This window comes from Xyrauchen texanus, chromosome 21 (genome assembly GCF_025860055.1).
Source record: "Xyrauchen texanus isolate HMW12.3.18 chromosome 21, RBS_HiC_50CHRs, whole genome shotgun sequence".
In the NCBI taxonomy this organism is placed as follows: Eukaryota; Metazoa; Chordata; class Actinopteri; order Cypriniformes; family Catostomidae; genus Xyrauchen; species Xyrauchen texanus.
This window is the reverse complement of record NC_068296.1, coordinates 37,529,330-37,552,410: the sequence shown is the minus strand read 5'-3', so window position 1 is coordinate 37,552,410 and position 23,081 is coordinate 37,529,330. Positions and strand designations below refer to the sequence as shown.

The 23,081-nt window shown below is 39.5% G+C and overlaps 1 protein-coding gene and 1 long non-coding RNA gene across 2 annotated transcripts in view; one reads left to right on the top strand and one right to left on the bottom strand.

Moving 5' to 3' along the window:
* Positions 1–9,072: 9,072 nt before the first annotated feature.
* LOC127661496 (uncharacterized) overlaps positions 9,073–23,081 on the bottom strand; it is a 156,467-nt gene continuing 142,458 nt past the window's right edge. The window contains exons 3-7 of the mRNA XM_052152229.1: positions 17,183–17,252; positions 16,757–16,947; positions 16,163–16,307; positions 15,110–15,213; positions 9,073–9,108 (exon numbers count right to left, since the gene is read on the bottom strand). Coding sequence (XP_052008189.1) covers positions 9,073–9,108; positions 15,110–15,213; positions 16,163–16,307; positions 16,757–16,947; positions 17,183–17,252 — 546 coding nt within the window. The remainder of the gene's footprint in view (positions 9,109–15,109; positions 15,214–16,162; positions 16,308–16,756; positions 16,948–17,182; positions 17,253–23,081) is intronic.
* Positions 18,134–21,313, top strand: LOC127661210 (uncharacterized). Its single transcript, XR_007972746.1, has 3 exons — positions 18,134–18,227; positions 20,208–20,349; positions 21,041–21,313. It is a non-coding gene; the product is annotated as an uncharacterized LOC127661210 (long non-coding RNA).

The following is a 23,081-nucleotide window of genomic DNA, read 5'->3' as shown; positions in this document are numbered from 1 at the left end:
AAGTAACCTAGACTCGCTTAAAAAGACCTCGGAGCTCTGTTGACTTCATTAACGTTGATGTTTATTTGTTAATAGCGTGTGGTGATGTCAATTAGCTAGTTAGTAGTTGTGTCTGATGTAACTCTGGCAGAAAAACCTTTGCATTCCTGCGCTGTCCCAAAGCTTTTCTCCTCCTCAAGTTAATATCACAGAGCCATTTCCAAAGAGATGACACCGTCCAGACCAGGGCATGGTGGGTGTGTTTTTGGGGGTCATCTGGTTTTCGACCATATCAAAAGCCTGATGTCTACGTACACTTCACAAGCAGGATTCCTCGGGTCTCATCAGAGCTAGACCCAGTTTAGGTGGGATCAAGACTTGTGAATGAGATTTAATGTGGGTTCAGATGGTTTGTGAACTCCACCATGTTCTAGGTGGGTGAATCTCATGAACAAAGGTCATATTTAACCCCAAAATCAAAGAGATATTGAATTAATTATAGATATTACATTATAAATATGAAACATCACACATTAAGATTAAATATAAAAATGATCAATGATAATACAAGTTATGTTTAGCATAAAGCCCATTTAAGGACTGTTGAGATGTTTTGCATTGTGACACCATTAAGCACAATTTCCCCCAAATTCTCATTTCTGCATTGGGAAAAAATAACCTCATTACTGTAATCCAATAATGATAATAATCCTTTGGACACAATTATTTATTTTTATTAAAATCAGCATAAGATACATTCAGCAGTATTTTTGGTCTTATTTTCCGGTATTTCTAAACATCCTTAAAACAAAGAAAAATGAGTTGAGAAGCAGAATTACATGAGAAAATTAGTCTTGTTTTTAGAGAAATCCCAAAAAAGGTAAGAAATTATTATTATTTAAAAACAAATTGTTTTTTTTACCCCATTGGCAAGTAGTTTTGTCTTGTTAGAAGCATAAACGTTACAACATTTTGTTAGATTTCTCTAAAAAAATAAAGATGAAATATCTCACGTCATTTTGCTTCTCAAGTAAATTTTTTATTTTTTTTCAAAAAATACTGATTTTTATTTTATTTATATTTTATTTTTACGAAGAAATACTACCATGATGTATACTGTACAACTAAAGTTTACAAATGTACTTTACATTTGATTTTGTATTACAGTAATGAGAGGGAAAAAATGAGGAAATATGCTAATTTGTGTTGAAGGGAAATGCTAATTAAAATGCTATGCTTAATTGTTTTTAGCTTTTTTTTGTTAGTTTTTTATTATTATTATTATTATTATTATTATTATTATTATTATTATTATTATTTAGCTGGAATATGACCCAGACAAGTTTTCATGAGATTCACCCAGGTGACTTGTATGGACACAAATCAACACAAGATATCCCTTAAAAATCGATTAAAATCCCCCAAACCGCTGACTGAAGCCGGCTGTTATTTACTCCAGTATTAGAATGTTTTCAAAGTTTGAACCGACTGTTGCTTTTACAGCATTTGCTTTTATATGGATGATTTAATATGATATCTATCAACAAATCGTATTTTTTGTTCGTCATTTGTGATTGTGTCTGGCAGGATATCAGTATTATCTCGAAAGTGTCAGACAGCTTTTATATTAAAGCTGTTTGTTTTGATTTGTAACTCTTGAAATTAAAGCAGTCACCAGTAGTCACACTTTCATCACACACGCACACACACGCACACACACACTGTCATATATTTCCTATCCACACATGTGATGCAGGTTTTGAGGTCAAGCAAATGAAAATGGAAACCAGAACTAAAGTCAGGCATGTTAATACTTGATTTATTCTCTATAATGCATGAGTTTCAGCTTTAAAATCTTACACACTATTTTAGTGTGCTTTTGGCCATTCACAGAGTTTCAGGCTTTAATTACAGAATATGATGTCATTTTACTGTAGTGTGCTGGGATTTTAAAATGCCATGCCTTACTGTAGAGATAGCATGCGCGTGAATGTGTGTACGTGTGTGTGTGAGTGGGTGTGTACATGCATTCAACTGCAAACATCATTTTCTTAATCAGTACTTTTGTCTTGTTTACCAGTAAAAATATCTTAACATCCAAAATTGCATTAGATATTATTGTTTTTTAAGAAGTTATCTTGAATTAAGTGTATTTTACTTACTGCATTGGAAAGGTTTTAAGCATAAATCAAAACCAAAAAACAACCATAAAATGTAAGGATGTTTAGATATTTTTACTGGAAAACAGGATGAAAATACTGATTAAGAAAAGTATTATTTACAGTGAAGCTCAGCATCTAAATGATCATTACTACCCAGAATCATTCAGGAGTTTAATTATGATCATGAGACCATTGGGTGTATGATGTGACTTGTTTAGTTTTTATGAAGCATTAATAAAAATGATGGAAGATTTACGAATGCAACCTGATAAAGATGAATATTAGAAAGAGGAAAAAAAAATGTCCAGGGTGCTCAAGGAGTTCAAAAAAGTATATGAAGGTGCTCTTTGGGGTCGAGAGTTCAATGTCATGTAGAAAAAGGAAATCCAAGGCACTCTTCTTAGGAAAATAAAGAAGCCTTTATTGGACTGGCTATATCATGATAGAAAAAATAATTAAAACGTGGGGGAAAAGATACAACCCACGCCTAGCGGCACAAACAGCCTTCTTCAGGGTATATTTTCCAAACAAACAATTTCCTCTTTTATAGATGCTAATTGGAAACACCTGGATGACAAATAGCCTGCACATACAGAGAAGGTCCACTGGGAGGTGGTTACAACAAAACAAAAAAAAAAAAAATAAAATTTAATAAAAAATAAATAAAAATCACAGAAAAGGGCTGAAATCTATTTCTTCATTTAAACCAGGATATACTGTGGCCTGTAATTCATATATATAAAAAGTTTCTCTCTGTAGAAGTAATTTTAATCGGTTACCACCCCGAATACTCCTTTTAATCGTTTCTAAACCCTCAACCATTAGACCTTCTGGGTTACTATTGTGCACGTTTTGGAAGTGTTTTGCCATAGGGTAATCTAAATTGGCTTTTCTAATGGCATTCTTATGCTCAGATACTCTGTCTTTAAGATGTCTCTTGGTCCGGCCTACATAAAAGCATCCACATATGCATGATAACCTATAGACCACGAAAGTGGTATTGCAATTAATGAATGTCTTTATGTCATACTTTTTATCTGTCTTGAAATTAAAAAATTCTTTACACTCTTTCATACTAGAACAATGATTACAAGACCCACATTTGTAAACTCCTTTTAAATGTATGTTAAGCCAGGTGGTCCGTTTTTCGGCAGGAAGATGACTAGATACTAGCCTATCTCAGTAAAGTTGGAGCCCTCTTAAAACTTATTTTTGGAGATGCAGAAAATACTTCTCTAAGAACAGGATCACTCTTAATAAGATTCCAATTTGAATGTATAATTCTTTTTATGGAATTGGCCAAGGAGCTATATTCTGTCACAAAATAGGCCTGATTTTGTAAAGCGGATGGTTTTTCTTCTTCTGGAATAACTCTAGTCTAGAGATAGCCTGGGCTTTCTTATAAGCATTTTGTATAATCTCTGTATGATAGCCCCTTTCTAAAAATCGGTTGGACAGAATTTTAGCTTGCACTTCATATTCATTATCTGTGTCACAAATCCGTCTAAGACGTTGAAACTGGCCAAAAGGTATATTATTCTTTAGCCAATTTGGATGGAAACTATCTGCTTTTAACATGGTGTTCCTATCTGTTGTTTTGCGATATACAGTAGTGCGGAGTTTCCCATCTTTACCAATAGAAATAGTTAGATCTAAGAAGTTAATAGTCGTTTTGGAATGTTCCATACACAATTTTATATTCCTATCATTATTATTCAAGTACTCATAAAATTGTAACAATTCATCAAAAGAACCTCCCCAAATCAAAAGAATATCATCAATATACCTCCCCACCATTTTATCTTGTCAATATACCTGTGTGGATAGACAAGATCACTCTCCCACAAACCTAAAAAAGGTTAGCATAGTTGGGGGCAAAACATGCACCCATCGCAGTGCCCCGAACTTGGATATACATTTGGTCCTGGAAAAGGAAAACATTGTTCTTAAGTGTCCATTCGGTAAGCTGAACGATGAACTCGGAGGGAGGCAAAGAGTCTATAGGTCTATTGGTCAGGAAATGTTGTAAAGCTTTTAGTCCATCATTGTGAGCAATATTTGTATAAAGAGATTCCACATCCAGTGTGACTAAAAAACAGTTATCAGGAACTTTCATATCGCTTAATACCTTCAACACAATTGGATGTGGAATCTCTTTATACAAATATTGCTCACAATGATGGACTAAAATCTTTACAACATTTCCTGACCAGTAGACCTATAGACTCTTTGAAGTATATGAAGTGCAAGCTAAAATTCTGTCCAACCGATTTTTAGAAAGGGGCTATCATACAGAGATTATACAAAATGCTTATAAGAAAGCCCAGGCTATCTCTAGACTAGAGTTATTCCAGAAGAAGAAAAAACCATCCGCTTTACAAAATCAGGCCTATTTTGTGACAGAATATAGCTCCTTGGCCAATTCCATAAAAAGAATTATACATTCAAATTGGAATCTTATTAAGAGTGATCCTGTTCTTAGAGAAGTATTTTCTGCATCTCCAAAAATAAGTTTTAAGAGGGCTCCAACTCTACGAGATATCTAGTCATCTTCCTGCCGAAAAACGGACCACCTGGCTTAACATACATTTAAAAGGAGTTTACAAATGTGGGTCTTGTAATCATTGTTCTAGTATGAAAGAGTGTAAAGAATTTTTTAATTTCAAGACAGATAAGAAGTATGACATAAAGACATTCATTAATTGCAATACCACTTTCGTGTTATATAGGTTATCATGCATATGTGGATGCTTTTATGTAGGCCGGACCAAGAGACGTCTTAAAGACAGAGTATCTGAGCATAAGAATGCCATTAGAAAAGCCAATTTAGATTACCCTATGGCAAAACACTTCCAAAACATGCACAATAGTAACCCAGAAGGTCTAATGGTTGAGGGTTTAGAAACGATTAAAAAGAGTATTCGGGGTGGTGACCGATTAAAATTACTTCTACAGAGAGAAACTTTTTATATATATGAATTACAGGCCACAGTATATCCTGGTTTAAATGAAGAAATAGATTTCAGCCCTTTTCTGTGATTTTTATTTATTTTTTATTTTTTATTTATTTTTTTGTTTTTTTTTGTTTTGTTGTAACCACCTCCCAGTGGACCTTCTCTGTATGTGCAGGCTATTTGTCATCCAGGTGTTTCCAATTAGCATCTATAAAAGAGGAAATTGTTTGTTTGGAAAATATACCCTGAAGAAGGCTGTTTGTGCCGCTACGCATGGGTTGTATCTTTTCCCCATGTTTTAATTATTTTTTCATCATGATATAGCCAGTCCAATAAAGGCTTCTTTATTTTCCTAAGAAGAGTGCCTTGGATTTCCTTTTTCTACATGTCAAAGAAGAATATTACTTCAAATGAATTGAATGTTAAAGTTTTTGTACATTATTTTATTTACTTTGTCATATTTGACATAAAGCCTTACCTCTGAATGAACAACATCAGTTTGTTCTTCTCTAGTGTGTTCTGTTTATTTGCTTTATTTTTCTTGTGTACTATAAACCCATAAAATGATATAGAATAATATAGAATCATAATATAGAAGCAGGTTTGTTTAAATTGACTTAAATGTAAACTTCAAGAACATAAGTTTAGTTATTATAAAATTCAAAATGCTTCTTAACACATTCATTGGCACTCTTCTGGTCTTCAAAAACCTTCTTCAGTCTTGTTGCACTGATCCCTGGTCACCATTCAGAAGACTGAAATAATTCAGTAAATTCTGATTGGTTTGACAGCGATTACTTTCGCATTGTGTTCAGAGCATCCAGTTCTGAAGGTAATCGTATCGGTCATTTTCAGCTCAGACTCATGCTTGTATAAAAGCATATACAGACATTGGTATTGCTGTAGTAATGCAAAGTTGAAAATCTCATCTGTTTGGTTCTTAGTTTGACTTGTTCAGAGAGATTTGGCAGATGAGGGTCTCAGGAGGGAATGTTTCTACTGAAGCACCAGAGCGTTTGTAGTTCCTGTAGCTGTAATTAATTCTTTCATGTGTTCATCAATGCAATTTCATGGAGTGATATTCTAATGTCAAAACCTGTTCAAGTCAAATAAATGAATTCAGTCACAATCTGGGTGTTGTGTCTTTTCTTTTTAATATACAGAAGTTAAAATCATACAATTATGATGTTACAGTTGCAAAGTCCAACTAGGCATGCTACAGCTACATCCAAGAAAGTAAATAATATCTGGATTTATATGTTTTACAAATTTCTTTTATCAGATTACATGGCAATTTTGGAATGTACGTCAAAGTAGAAAGTGTGTACAGTACCACCTTATTTTTAATGTAATTAGGGTGAAGCCAATATCAACCTTGAATATGGACCTCTTCCAATATTATCCACATGCAGCAATTTAACGATACAAAAATGCTAAATCATGCTGCTTTATACTGCATGCTGGCAAAGCATTTAAAGCATTTTGCCATTGTTTGATAAAACACTTGCTCAGGCAGACGACTGCTGGACCCTGGGAACTATTGAGAGATCACATGCTAAGCAGAGTCCTCATCTCCGTCTATCACAGATAAAACAAAATTTACACAACCAGGAGTGGGCTTTAGCCACTATGGTGGTGGCGTAGTGGTCTAAAGCACATAACTGTTAACCAGAAGGTAACTGGTTCAATCCCCACATCCACCACCATTGTGTCCTTGAGCAAGACACTTAACTCCAGGTTGCTCCGGGGGGATTGTCCCTGTAATAAGTGCACTGTAAGTCGCTTTGGATAAAAGCATCTGCCAAATGCATAAATGTAGGAGAGAGAGAAGGAGCAAGAGAGCCAAAAGCAGCTTGACTAAGTGTGCACTTTTATTGATTCAACTTTCATTACCAAAACTGCATCTTGTTTTATCATTACAAAATAATAGACATGCAGATCTCACATTCAGCATTTCTTATGAAATATTGCCTTATAAATAAATAAAAGCATATGGGAGGTTATGCAGGTACATTTGAATAGCTATAATACAGGTTTACATGGAGACATGACTACTGCATCATCTGCTGTTTTTGATTGTTCTGTGTTGTCTTTTTTTTTCAATCGGTTTTACCAGGGACAAACTGCTGAACATTCAGCAGCACATACAGACAATCTTTTCCCGGTTTGATTATTCGGACGTTTTATTGGACATATTAGTTGGAGGAGCAGCAGTGTTGTTCAAGCGTGCTAAGAGATACAAGCGAGGGAAGCGAGCCGGTGTGCTGTTCAAGCTCAAACAGTGTTGCTTTTGAACAGAACTGCTGAGTATTCATCTAGCGAATTCCGGCTCTCTTCCTAACAAAACAGAGGAACTACTTCTCACCGATACAAACAATGACTTTTCAAACTCTGCTGCCTTGTGCCTCACAGAAACATGGCTGGGTGAAGCCATTCCACACAGCGCATTACATCTGCCATGGCTTCCAGCCGTACAGAGCGGGTTGAATCGTGGAGCTATCGGGGAAACCGAGGAGCAGTGGAACATGCTTTTACATCAATGAAAGTTGGTGTACAGATGTAACAATGTTAAAGAAGATGTGCTGTCCTAATTTGGAAGTGCTATTTATTAACTTTAAGCCTTCTACTCACCACGGGACATTCCTCCACAAGTGTGTGAGAGCAGCGCTGCAACAGCTGGATGATCAGATCACAGACACGGAACAGCAATACCCGGACTCACTTATTATTATTCTCAGCGATTTTAACAGAGCCAGTCTCATCCGTGAACTGCCAAAATACAGACAGCCCCGTTAATGCACCCACCAGAGACAGAAATATACTGGATCACTGCTAAATAACATTAAAGGATGCATATCGCTCTGTCCCTAGAGCAGCTTTGGGACACTCTGATCACTGTCTGGTTCAGAGGCGTTTCCAGCATTGAAGGACATCCGGGGCTTAGCCCAAACCATTTTATTTTCACACTAGCAACCACTTCCCTGTAGTCCAAAGCTAGTGAGAGGGTATTCTTTGAGTTTTGCTCTGGCTGGGCCTGTTTCTACAGTTCCTAAATCTTCCACTCTAGTACTATCCTCGACTAACTCATCCTCTCTCCTCCCTGAATCATCTGTGATGCAAAAGAACAGATACAGCACATAACTTATTGCAAATCAGCTTCAAACAACTAATTTATCAAGTGCTACATATTTCAAATTGTAGACCAATACCATTGAAGAAAATGTATTGGGAAGAGCAGATCAGTGGGATTGCCCTAAGATCTATCATGATTCTTGAATTTTCATGTACATTACCATAAAGTCATTACAAAAGAGTTATATTATAGTGAGTAAAGTGAAGTAAAAAAAAATTTTTTTATATAAATAATTTATATTTTTTGACATAAATAGTCAAAATTATGTATAAGATCCTAAGTTAAAGCAATACATGAATGACTTTAGTATAAGTTCATTGACACACCATGGCATCGAACTGTATATAATTCTCCACGTTCATCTGTCAAAATCCTTTCATTACCCAGCTAACACAAATACGTAACTGTTACGTAACTGCAACGTAATCTGGTGACCAAACTTTCGTCGTGGCAACGTAATTAGTTACGTCGTGGCAACCGGAAAAGTGAAATTCCCAGATACGTTGTTACAACGTAACTTTGTGACGTTACCAGTTAGTAAGCACGACGTTGTGACAACGTCACGTTGCGACGTTATCAGTTAGTAAGCACGACGTTGTGACAACGTCCTGTGCTGGTACTAAATATGTCATTTTCAAGGCGGACAGTTGGTGTCCTCATTTGCCCACACCTCATTTAAAGACTATTTAAATCTGCTGAATGATGAATGCATACTCAAAATTAGGTAAATTCAGCTAATTTATTTCGAAAACAACAGTACACAATAACATTTTAATTAATTATAACACAATTATAATTAGTTTGAACAAAGAAGGGGAATGTAGAGGAATGCAGAACAAGCGAACTACTCCAATTCTGCAGGGCCTACTGGCAGTCGATCCTAAAGAAACAGCACAACAACAACAAAACAGGTTAGTCATTTTCATTGTAACCTTTAAATAAGAGTTGAATTAGGCTAAAAAAGGCAAAATAAGGGATATATGATACTTAAACTGTGTCACATTATTTTTTGCAAAAAATGCAATTTATAAACTGGCCTTTTGCTCCAAATGGCGAAATTATGTCTGGGCACTGGGAAAAAAATTGGCTTTTTAAAAAAAAAAAAAAAAAATTCTCACTGCAAGCTTTTGTTCCTTATAGGGAATATGATAACGTCTACATGAAATTCACGCACCGTGAATTTGTCGAGTTTGTCTGATAGTAGCTACATAACTCTGCCTTAACCCCGTAGCAAAAGTAAAACAAATCCGAAATGACTCCAAAGGAGCAATTGCTGATTGGTTGTTATTATCTGCCTTTAAGATAACGTCTGTTGTAACGACTCTGCAGAGGACATTTTTTCCCATTAAACGTTTTTTTTCTTCCCTCTTCGCAGGAAATGTTCAGTTTCTTGCTTCTGCTAATTATTCAGGAATAATATACCATCTTAAAATCTTCTCAAAGACAAAGGTAAGTCTGATTTTTATCTAACCTTATCCCGTGTGGTGATTTATGTTTGTTGATTAAATGTTGCATATTGTGAGGAAACTCATAGGCTTAAGGTCACATAAATTACAGAGATTTTGCTAATTAAATCGAGGAGATAATATTATGTTTATTGATATTTAAACTTGCACATGAGCTTAGTTATGGGAGCTGTCCAGGGTGATGAAAGCAGTTTGTAACTTTTTCCTAACACAATTGCTGTGAAAATGTTGACTAACGTGGAAATTGTGTTTTGGGCTTAACTTACCTTAAAATAAGTTCTATTTAAAACAGACTTTAACGTGGGCATTTGTGGAGAAAAAAGTTTACAGACCGGTAATGTAATATACACATTTTATTGTTGTTATTTTTTATTTGTTTTTATAGTCGTGATAAATAATATCGATTGGAAAAAGCAAAAATGAAATGCTTTTCATTTAAGTCAGTCCTTTTCATAACATCTTGTGAGAAAAAGATGCAACTCCTGTGACATAAGATCTTGTGGCAATCAGGGTTTAATATGAAAGGTAAAGCAACATTTTCTCGAGATGTTATGTCGATAAAAAATGAATAAGACTCGTGAGACTTACAGTTTCAAAAAGTGCGGTGTGGCAGCGGGGGCGTGGTCAAGCGCCCGTCCGGGAGAGAAAAGCGGTAAGGGCGCTCACACCTGAGCTAAATGATGACTAACACCTGTGTCTAATTTCAGTAACATGAGGAGAGCGGCATAAAAAGGGCAGCAGTGACAGAGCAGAGGAGAGAGAACCCGAGCAAGAAAAAGGAAAACCGACAATAGTGTTGTTACAAAGAGAAATAAACAAAAGCTTACCCCTTAAGCTGACACCTGTTTCCGTCTCTTCAATCCTTGCCTACGTTACATTGGTGCCAAAACCCGGGACATTTTTTTTTGTTGTTATGGAGCAAGGTCGTCCCATAGAGTCCTCCCAGCTGGCGGAAATCCTCCAGTCCCTCGCTACTCTCCATCAAGGCCACCAACAATCCCTGCTTGAGCTCCGGCAGGATCAAGATCGGCGGTTCTTCGAGGTCATGCGGGCTCAGGCAGAGGACCGACTCGCTATCCGGAGCCTCCTCAGCCAGGAGGCTGCGTCAGCCCCAGCCGCGACCCCGGACACCCACGCTGCGCTGCCCCCGCCCATGCTACAGAAGATGGGGGTGGCAGATGATCCTGAGGCCTTCCTCGACCTGTTTGAGAGGACGGCTGAAATCTGGGGCTGGCCGCCCGAACAGTGGGCAGCCCGTCTGATTCCTCTCCTGTCCGGGGAAGCACAGCTCGCGGCACAACAACTACCAGCGACGAACCTCCTGGCTTACTCCGACCTGAAGAGGGCCATTCTGCAGCGGGTTGGTCGGAGCCCGGAAGAGAATCGCCAGCTCTTCCGAAGCATGAAGCTGGAGAAGTCCGACCGCCCGTTTGCGTTTGTTCAACGGCTCCGGGACGCTTGTCGGCGGTGGCTGCTCGCGGGGGACCGCGACGTCGAGGGAGTTATCGATCAGGTGGTACTGGAGCAATTTACGCAAAGACTGCCCAGGAGAACGGCGGAATGGGTCCAGTGCCACCGCCCGGCGTCGCTGGAGGCAGCTGTTCAGCTCGCGGAGGACCACCTGGCGGCGATGCCGAGGGCAGATGAGCCCTCCCCTCTCTCTCTCTCCCTTCCCCTGTGTCTTCCCCTGTTTCCCCCTGTTCCCTCTCGCTCTGCTCTCTCCCCAGGGCCCGTTCCTGCCCCCCGCAGGCGTGGAGGATACATCAGACCAACTTCCCGGCTGTGGGAGAACCCGCCTAACCCTTCCCCGTCCTTCAGCCGCTCTCCTCCTCAGGTGGTGGCGCCCGCCAGCACGGGTGCGGCCGTGGCACCTGGGCCGGTCTGTTGGAGATGGCGGAGACCCGGACCACTTCCGGGATCAGTGTCCGCTGATGGAGGTGGGGACGGTGGTGCGGGTCTCCGATGTCCCGCAGGCTGCCCCCGGTCGGGCTGGAGCGTACCGGGTCCCGGTAAGGATCCAGGGGGGTACATACCAAGCATTGATGGATACCGGCTGTAATCAGACCACCATCCACCAACGCTTGGTTCAACCCGAGGCTTTGGGCACAGCTAAACGGGTGAGGGTGAGGTGTGTGCATGGGGATATTCACAAGTACCCCATGGTGACTTTAACAATCAAATTCGGGGAGAAAAACATAGTGTGGAGGCAGCGGTTAGTTCCGCCTCACCCATCCGCTAATCTTGGGTACTGATTGGCCGAATTTTAGAAATGTGTTAGAGGGAGTTTGTGCGGATGGGTCCTGCATGAAAGTGAGGAGGTGTGTGATGTGCGATGCTCTGGCAGGGGAGGCGGAGCCGGGGCCGTCCTCGGCTGCTCCGAGTGACGAGGGAAGGGGCGAGGGGGTCACCCCTCCTCTCAGGGAGTTCCCTGAGGGGGACTTCCCCTTGGAGCAGTCGCGGGATGAAACCCTTAAGCACGCCTTTGACCAAGTGAGAGTAATCGATGGTCAACAACTCCGGCCGGGTGTCGCCATTTCATATCCGTATTTTTCGCTTATTAAAGATCGGTTATATAGAGTGACGCAGGACGCTCAAACAAAGGAGGAGGTGACACAATTGTTGATCCCACGGAGCCGCCGGGAAATGGTTTTCCAGGCGGCTCACTATAATCCTATGGCCGGTCACCTAGGGGAAGGAAAACACTTTTCCGTCTAATAGCCCGTTTCTATTGGCCGGGCATTGGCGGCGACGTCCGCAGGTGGTGTGCGGCGTGCCGCGAATGTCAGCTGGTAAACCCACCGGCCACCCCAAAAGCGCCTTTGCGCCCCCTTCCATTGATCGAGGTTCCCTTCGAGAGAATTGGAATGGACCTCGTCGGGCCATTAGAACGGACGTCACGCGGACATCGCTTTGTGTTAGTCCTGGTGGATTACGCAACGCGGTATCCGGAAGCAGTGCCTCTGAGCAACATCTCAGCACGCAGTGTTGCCGGGGCACTCTTCAAGATAAAGTACTTGTATTACTCCCAACATCGAGCTCAAAATTACTCGCCAAGTGGCAAGGACCCTTTGAGGTCACACGACGAGTAGGGGACCTCGATTATGAAGTTAAACGTACCGATAGAGGGGGCGCGCATCAAATATATCACCTCAACCTCCTGAAATTGTGGAGGGAAGAGGCGGCCTCTGTGACGTTGGCAACGGTAGTTCCGGAGAGGGCGGAGCTCGGACCGGAGGTAAACAAAGCCTGCGATCCTAACACCCCGGTTCCTTGTGGAGACCACCTCTCACCACGCCAACTCGCAGAGGTTTCCGAACTACAAAAGGAATTTGCAGACGTGTTCTCTCCTCTACCGGGCCGTACAGACATCATACAACACCACATCGAGACCGAGCCGGTGTAGTGGTACGTTGCCGCCCTTATCGCTTGCCCGAACATAAAAAGAAAATAGTTCGTGAAGAATTGGACGCGATGCTGGACATGGGAGTAATAGAAGAGTCTCACAGCGATTGGTCCAGCCCGGTCGTCCTTGTTCCCAAGAACGACGGGTCTGTACGTTTCTGTGTAGATTATAGAAAAGTCAATCGCGGTGTCTAAATTTGACGCGTACCCAATGCCCGTGTTGATGAACTGCTCGATCGGTTAGGTTCTGCTCGGTTTTATTCGACCTTGGATCTAACGAAGGGCTATTGGCAGATCCCCTTGACACCAATATCCCGTGAAAAAACGGCCTTCACCACGCCGTTCGGATTACACCAATTCGTGACGCTTCCTTTCGGTTTGTTCGGGGCACCAGCCACGTTTCAGCGACTCATGGATCGGATCCTCAGACCGCATACTGCGTACGCCGCTGCTTATCTAGATGATATCATCATTTATAGCAATGATTGGCAGCGGCACTTACAACATCTGAGGGCCGTCCTGAGATCGCTGCGGCGGCGGGCTCACGGCAAACCCGAAAAAGTGCTTGCGGTTGGGCGTGTGGAGGTACGGTATCTGGGGTTCCACTTGGGTCATGGCCAGGTGCGACCCCAAATTGACAAGACCGCGGCGATTGCGACTTGCCCTAGACCCAAGACCAAAAAGGGGTGAGGCAGTTCCTGGGGCTGGCTGGCTATTACAGACGGTTTGTACCTAATTATTCGGATGTCACCAGCCCGCTGACTGACCTTACTAAACAGGGGGCTCCAGATCCGGTCCAGTGGTCAGAGCAGTGCCAACAGGCGTTTACAGAGATTAAAGCTGCACTTTGTGGGGGGCCGCTTTTGCATTCACCTGACTTCTCTCTCCCTTTTGTTTTGCAGACGGACGCTTCAGACAGAGGGCTGGGGGCCGTGCTCTCGCAGGTGGTGGAGGGAGAGGAACGTCCGGTGCTGTACATTAGCCGGAAGCTCTCCTTGAGGGAGACTAAGTACAGCACCGTAGAGAAGGAGTGTTTGGCCATCAAGTGGGCGGTCCTCACCCTCCGATACTACCTGCTGGGGCGGGCCTTCACCCTCTGCTCGGATCATGCCCCACTGCAGTGGCTCCACCGCATGAAAGATACTAACGCCCGGATCACCCCTTGGTATCTCGCTCTCCAGCCTTTTAAGTTCAAGGTGGTCCACAGACCGGGGTGCAGATGGCTGCCGCCGACTTCCTCTCCAGAAATGGGGGAGTGGTAGGCGGGCGGATGACGCCCCGGCCTGAGTCGGGCGGTGGGGGTATGTGGCAGCGGGGGCGTGGTCAAGCGCCCGTCCGGGAGAGAAAAGCGGTAAGGGCGCTCACACCTGAGCTAAATGATGACTAACACCTGTGTCTAATTTCAGTAACATGAGGAGAGCGGCATAAAAAGGGCAGCAGTGACAGAGCAGAGGAGAGAGAACCCGAGCAAGAAAAAGGAAAACCGACAATAGTGTTGTTACAAAGAGAAATAAACAAAAGCTTACCCCTTAAGCTGACACCTGTTTCCGTCTCTTCAATCCTTGCCTACGTTACATGCGGTTAGCAGTGTGTGTATTGCATCACACGACCCGTGCGATGGGTTTAACCAGGTTTAGGGGAGAATATAGGCTGAATAGGAACCAGATGATTGTGTTCATCAGTAGAGTGAGTTGATTATTTCTTTGATATGGAAATGCAAGTACTATGAAACTTGTGTAACTTTTGTCGTGCATGTTGATTTATTTGTGTTGTAAATTCAAGAAAACTTTCCGTTTTACATTTTCCCAAAACATTCGTTTTTTTTTCTTCTTTTTTTCGCATTTAATTATGTAGAATTTTGTGTATTTATTTATATATTTATTTGCGTGTTTAAATATGTATTGTTTTTGCAGGTTTTGCCTTCCATTGTTTCAATCAAATCGAACCATTGTCTGATTAATATGAAATATTTTGACTTTGTTCCCCCTATTTTCCTATATTCAACATCAATACCTGAACATGTTTTTTCAGTTGGGCTGGCACATGTTTCAGTGTCTCTGCAATGTAGCACTCTACGTCCTTCTCTCCCAGATCAGACTTGCATTTCATAACAGCATCTGGAACAAAACAGAAATCACGAATATTATGTAAGTAGCCTACCATTTATTTATAATGTGTTATCATTTTAAGTTTGGTAAAGGTATTTGACTTACAAAAGTTATTATCAGACTTAATGATTACAAATTTTTGATTTGTTCAAAAAAGCTGATTCATTCAGTAAAGACACCTTTTATATTGAAAGGACTCAAACTTGTGATCACGGAGAAGGAAGACGCAACTGACATGACTATAGGCAAAACCCCTTAATGGTGGACAAGAAATAGCAGCGGACAGGAAAAAACAGATTTTTTTATTATGGATCAGGACTGACCTGAAGGAAAATGCTATATACTGTAAATGCAGCTACACTCGCTTTCTCGATCTCTATCACTATTTTTTCCTACTGCAGGTAAGGCTTTTGATTTTACTTCATGAAAGTTGCATAGATACATATTTTTCGGCTTTAATATTTATATTGTGTGGCAGCCGTTTTATAAAAGCAATAAGGCACTTGAGGCAAGTGCTGTATCGTGAATAAGTTATGGCTGAAGGGGTTACTCCGCTTTGCGTCGCCAAACAACACCCTTCAGCCGTGACTTATTCACGATACAGCACAGCCTCTCGTACTTATTGCTTACTTATATATATATATAGATACTGTATATACCCCTACAGCAGTTCCGTCAACTGTCCCGAGGGTCGGGCCATCGGGCAGTACTTATTGTGAAGCCCTGATTATTATTTACTTGACTCCATGTCCTTAAAACAATTTTTTTTTTCTGGAACACTAAAGATATATGATGCTCATATTTTTAACACAAAAAAGTGCACAGTGATTTTATACTTTTAAATGGCTTAACATTCTGCAAAGCATCCGTTGTTATATGCAAGAAAGAAATACAGTTTTGAATGACATAAAAAGAAATGTTCATTCTTTACAATGCTATTTATTTTTTTCAGACTCACGTTTGATGACTTTACACAGAGTTGTGTCAATCAGAGGCAATTTCTCCCTTTTCCCTTCAAACTGAATTGGCTCCACACGATGTTTGTCGCTACTGCCCGCATCACTCTCCTCACACAATCCCCTGGATTTGACCCACCAATAAGGCTGAGATGGTGAATCTGTGATACATCATGGTTTGGCATGCAGGTTAGTACAGTCAACAAACTCATAGTCATTTTTAATTTCTCATTGTCACAATTTAGTTGTTGAATATGTTAAAGTAGAAACTTACATAATTGTATATATTAATAAAGAAATTGTGCGTATTTGCTACAGAAATACTATAGAATTGTATCACCGATTTATAGATTTTATTTATTAGGAATGAGGAATTCATTAAATAATTTATTAAATAAATATGACTAATAAAAAGAATTGAAATAATAGTAATGCTACTTTCCATTGCTTTTAAATGAGTGCTAAAAAACAATAATGACATAACCATGAATGTGTTTTGTAATTGTTAAATCATATTTAAATAAATATATAATACACAGTTTTTAAAAAAATATCAAGGTAATTTTATGTGCCCGGAAAATAACCAAAATACTCACCACTCTCTTTCTGAAATCCAAGTCTTTAAGACGGTGGTCAAGGTCCTCAAGCTCCTCTTTGTTCTGAGCAATATTGAGCTCCAGGATGTCTTCCGCTCTCTGATGACCCTGGCGCTTCCTCAGTAGGATGAGTATTTCTCTCTGGGTGGCTGCCAGGCTGTCTACTTTTCGTAGCAGAACCTCCAGTGTTTCTGCAATTAGAGAGCACCAGTTACACACTTGGTGAACCAAAAAGGAGCATAATATAGTGTAATATATTAACTACAAAACAAATATCATAAACCTGCCTAAGTGGAGGAAAAATTTATTTTACACCGTAATTCACTTAAAACGCTATATAAAGGAAGAACTCAGTATCAATATGTACTCTTTTTCTTTTTATAATTTACATTCGATGCATTTGTTTCTTAGGCCTATAAAATGTACCTTTAAGCTCACTCTTCGTTGGGTCGTTGGGTCTTCGTGTGGTCAGCCCTTGCAGATGTTTGTCTCTCCTCTAAAAAAGTTATGTAATGTTATACAACAAGCACTCACTTTGAATTATTCTGTGTGGGAAAAGGTATCTTGTACGGACAATTTGATTCCTCATGTTATGACCTATTTACCAATGTTATTTTGTTGCATACGCAATGTTATTATCATTGCCTCATCTAACTTCTAACATCAGTTACTTTCAATTCAATCTAAAATCAATTCAAATAAAGTTTACAGATGTTGAATACAAATAAAATTTTATCTTCAGTAATATATTCTGCCACAGACACAGAATGAAATATGGGTGATTCATCAAGATCTGCAAGCATGATAAAAACACAGTTGTCAACTTGAACCTTGAAAAACATCATATTGAGAAGAATCCAGTTGCAATCTGAGTATCTGAGTTGTCATTCTTTTCTGTACAACAAGTACAACATTTATATATCTGACAAATTATTCTTAAATAATTTAAAATAATACATTTATCGTGAAAATTATTAAAAGGAAGTTTCTGTATAGATAATGGCAGTAGTAATTTATCCAATAATAATTTCCATTGCCCGATTTGCATGGTTCTTTTGTCAATTTGGCTATAAACCAGCACAGACAGTGTACACGAAAATGTCAGTGGGCGCAATTAATTCTTAGTGAATTCACCCCATAGAGTTAAATAATTTATTCAATTCTACCTTTAGATAAATCATGTGATGTACTGGGATCTGAATGGTCATTCTGGGAAGACTCTTTGACTTTTTCTATTTTGAGAATACAAACATACTAAGGAAGGTCAGTAATTTGCCGAAACATTTTGCTTATCACATCTCAAAGAATACGCACATTAAAGTTCTAAGTAAGTACATTGTTCGCATGCAAGCGAAGAATCAGCTAGTCCACAGACGTGAGTTATACCTTTTACTGTCTGGAGTTTACTCTATCAACGTGTGGCAGCCTTTATGGTGGAAGCATTCGCCTTTGATGTGCAAAAGGTTGAGAAGTAAGTAGTATGATATGGAATAATATGTGGAAATGTATGTTTTTTTCATAGTGTGATCGTTTGTGGGATTGTGAGCATTTTCCCTGAGCTGTCTAACGCGTTTTGCATGCGGCCCTGTTAAAGGAGCTTTATAATTTTTTTAAATGCAGTGATGAAATCTATCTTATAGAATTTAAAGTAAATCAAACATGTAAGAGAAGTGCAAGGTGCATCCAAATGTTAATTAGTTTTGAATGAAACAGTTTTGCATACAAAAATAACCTACAGGAATCCTGCAGGTTTTTTTTGTAAGATATTGTTTTATTTATACACTGACAATATGTGCAGGAAATTTCTACAGGTTTTAGAATGAACCCTTCAGTACAACAGAAACATGCAGGGAAGGCAAGTTTATTAATATAGCACATTGCATACACAATGGTAATTCAAAGTGCTTTAAATAGAAGAAATTAAAATAATCAAAAGAAATAAGAATAATTAAAGTACGAACAGTGGCACAATGCTCATTCAGTAAATGCACAGCTAAACAGATGTGTTTTGAGTCTAGATTTGAATGTGACTGCTGTAGGAGCACATCTGGGCCCGTATTCGTAAAAATTATTAATGCAAAGTTAGCTCCTAGTGACAAAATCCTAAGAAAGTTCTTAGAAATGTGGGTGTTACTGTTTACTCTTAAAACTAAATAAAAATCCTAGTAAAGTAATTCAGAAAGCATCTTAACCCTTAAAAAAGGTCTTAAGGTCAAAATTGTTAGGAGTACGGACGAGGACTTTTAAGAGGCTTAAGAGTTTTTTTTTAGCAGAGGAGAAAATGACAGAAAGACGAAGAGGGAGAAGAAATGTTTTGCATACAATGGATGACAGTGAGTTGATAAGATGCTATAAATTAGATCTAAATGTAACTGGAAGCCAGTGTAAAGATCTGAGGACTGGTGTGATATGTTCACATTTTCTGGTTCCTCAATCTGGCAACAGTGTTCTGTATGAGCAATTGTTTTATGGTCTTTTTGGGAAGTGTTGTATTTCTGTTCCACTGTAATACCTCCTTCTAAAACATTTTCATAATCCACTTACCTTTAGATTAAAGATGCAAGACGTCAATCCAGGGTCAGTCAGCGGAGCATCTAACCAGTTCAGTTCTAGTTTCGGTTGCTAGGGGCATTTGCTAATATTACTGTTTTATTACTAAAATTCATTTAGTATTAATAGGGAAAAATTACTCATAGTCTTGTTTAAAAAGGTTTATGAATCATCACAACATGATTTTGTTTTCTTTGGAAATTTTTGTCTTTGTATGATTCTAAATATTTTTAAAGGCAAAAAATACAAACACTTAAAAGTCTTTATCTGAATTGCAGCTCTTTTTGCGTTGTCCCACTGGAGGTATTCAACTATAAGATCGTCCATAAAAATATCAACTTTGTCTGTGACAAGTAATTTCTTGTACTATTTTCATCTGAGATGAAGCCAAAATTACAGGGGTAAAAATGACTTTAGTGAAAGTGAAGGCCAAATACTCGGAATTTGGCCTCTGCACTTAACCCATCCAAGTAAGTTTACACATTAGGAGTAGTGAACAGTGGGTAAAGAGCAAGGGCACCTCAGTTTTTTCCTGTCTGTACTGAGACCTTTGAGTTACAAGTCTGACACTAACCATTAGGCCACAACTGCCTTTAGAGAAATGGCAGCATAGTTATTTTATTTTTACACAGTTATTTTATTTTTACACAATTTTTACAGGAGATTTGTAGATCTATTAGTAAAATCTGTTGACTGTAGCAATTTTTGTTGCATTGTATTCCAAGAAATATTAAAGACGTCTTAATATCCTTTTAAAATTCTGGTTCTTAACTAAATGTTATTTTGGTATCATCATTTTGAAGGCCCTATACAGTTTAATTCTAAGAATGAATTGTTCAATTTTAATTAATGGTCTGAAAAATACATACATTTGCTAAATTTAGTTTTTCATTACACCCAGGCAGGCTTGGTTTGGAAACTGCTCTACAGTGTCCAATGGGTGGCTCAAGAAGGGAGACATTTGGATGTCCTCAGTCTCCTGACGTCTGGTCACTTCAACACAATGTGTCATTGGTGCGTACAGTGAGGTTGTCCACCTCTGGGTAAGTCTCTCGCCCAGAAACCCATGTGCCCTTCTGTGTGCATTTGTATTGATGTATCAATACTCTAAAGTTTATACCATGATCAGCAATGCAACGATTGGCTGGCATCAAGACAGCAACATAACACCATGTAATTAAAAAAGGAAACGGCCAAGCAGGCAAAATTAAATGAAATGTCTAATAGATAAATAAAATGATTGTTACACAATTCCTAATTATTACAAATGTTCACTAATTTGTGTATTTGAACAGGCTTCACTTTTTCAGTTCCAAGAATATGGCCTATTGTAATGAGCAATTCACATTTCTTTAGGGCCAGGAATAAATTAATAATATTTTTACATTATTTAATGTGTAAGGCTCCAATAAAATTAAGATAATTATTCCCTCACAAATAAATCTCTCAATGAGTAAAATCGGCTCTATTATTATGGACTACTAAGAACAAGTACATTTATACTTTTAATGATTAATTTCCCTGGTTCTGTAGGGTGTCATGTTCCTGCCCTTCTGCATGACACTTCCTCATTCTAACGTCCGTGGTAACAATGCTAAAGGCACATCTCTTCACCTGAAACAAGATGCTAATAAATGCTAGATAAATAATAGATGATGATGATGATAATGATTATTATAATAATTATTATTATTATTACCATTATTCATTTAATATACTATCATTATTTTACAGGTCTTCATCTGTTGCAAAAGATTTCCTCATTTGGCTGGTTTGGAAGGACCGAGTGTCAGCATTACAGGAAAGGCACAGATGGCTGAAAGCTGGTTAATGACACAAGTGTCTATATGCATTAATCAGTGTCATAGTTGAATAGGGCATATACATACTCAATCCAACACACACACACGTGTGAGCACAACAGATAAACAGGATATCTGACAAGGAAGAGCAGAAGGGGTTTTACTTAATTTCTTTACCAGAGGCAGATGAAATACAACACAAGTACCAGAGTTTAGTTAAATATGAACGTTTCTGAGTGTCCATGGAAAAGTGCAAAACCAAACTAACTGGCTACTAGTTAATCCTGTTTGACTATGTAGGTCTATGTAGGACACGTGCTGAATAAATTCTTGAAACTGCAAATAATAATTAAGGGATTATGTAGAGCAAGGCGGTTGTTATAGCGAATACAACCCCGACAGGCTGATCAGGAGGAAGCGGAGGGGTCTTGAATCAGCCTGAAGGGGTTGTATTCACTATAACAACTGCCTCGCTCTACATTATCCCGCTTATTACATGGCTACCTACCAAATAAATAAATAATTTGACACAAAATATTGATTTAAAAAGGAGTTTATTGATTTAAAATCGATTGTATAGCTTCTGCTAAAGAAAATAGTCTGTTCCGTCTCTACGGTTAGAATCCTGCGTGTCCATGGCAATGTTCTGCTTTGCATGGCAACGGTGTGTTATCCTTAGAGTAAATTTTATATATGTTTATCACAAGCCATGTAATAAACCTATATAAAATGTACTCTATATTACAAGTGACAATTTTTTTATAGGAATAGTGCAACCAAAATGGAAATTCGTTCATTATTTACTTCCCATGTCACTCCAAACATGTATGCCTCTGTTTCATGGAACACAACACCGTGAGAAGATCGACAAAGCCCTTAAGACCACCGTAGAGTAAAAGCTGTAATAATTTATCAGTTAATTATTATTATTATATATTATATAATATTATTATTTTATTTTATTTTTTCATCTTAATTACTATTAATATCTAAATAATTGCCAAGTGAAATCAACATTAAAGTGTTTGCAACATTCTTCTAATTTATATACCCCTTTACTGTAATTCACTGCTAAAACTTCAAAACAATCGCTCCAAAATACCATCAACACATAAACTTCAACACACGAGGGGACCGGGTTTTAGATCATTGTTTCTCTCCTTTCCAGTATGGCTACAAATCCCTCCCCCGCCCCCCATTTGGCAAATCGGACCACTCTTCCGTTCTGCTTTTGCCCGCTTACAGGCAGAAACTGAAACGGGAAGCACCCACCCTCAGAACGATCCAGTGCTGGTCGGACCAATCAGACTCTGCGCTACAAGACTGTTTTGATCACGCGGACTGGGAGATGTTCCGGTCCGCCTCTGATGACGACATCGAGGTTTACGCTGACAGCGTAACGTGTTTCATCAGGAAGTGCGTAGAGGATGTTGTTCCGACCAAAACAATACGGATATACCCCAACCAGAAACCATGGGTTAACGGCGATGTTCGCGCGGCACTCAATGCGCGGACCTCCGCTTTGAAGTCTTCTAACACGGAGGAGCGTAAACAAGCCAGTTATGCCCTCCGTAACTCTATCAGTGAAGCCAAACGCCAGTACAGGCACAAACTTGAAGGTCAGTTCAACCTCACTGACTCCAGAAGTATGTGGCAGGGAATTAACATCATCACGGACTACAAACGGAATAAAGACTCCGCCGTGAACACCGCTGCATCTCTCCCGGACGAACTTAATACATTTTATGCTCGTTTTGAGGACAATAACATCGCCCTCGCGGAGAGAGTATTCGCGGCTGACGCTTCAGAGGTTGGTTCACTCTCCGTCTCTGTTGTGGATGTAACCCGATCCTTCCGACGGGTTAACATCCGTAAAGCCGCGGGTCCAGACGGCATTCCGGGCCGCGTCATCAGAGCGTGCGCGAATCAACTGGCAGGTGTTTTTACGGACATTTTCAATCTGTCCCTCTCCC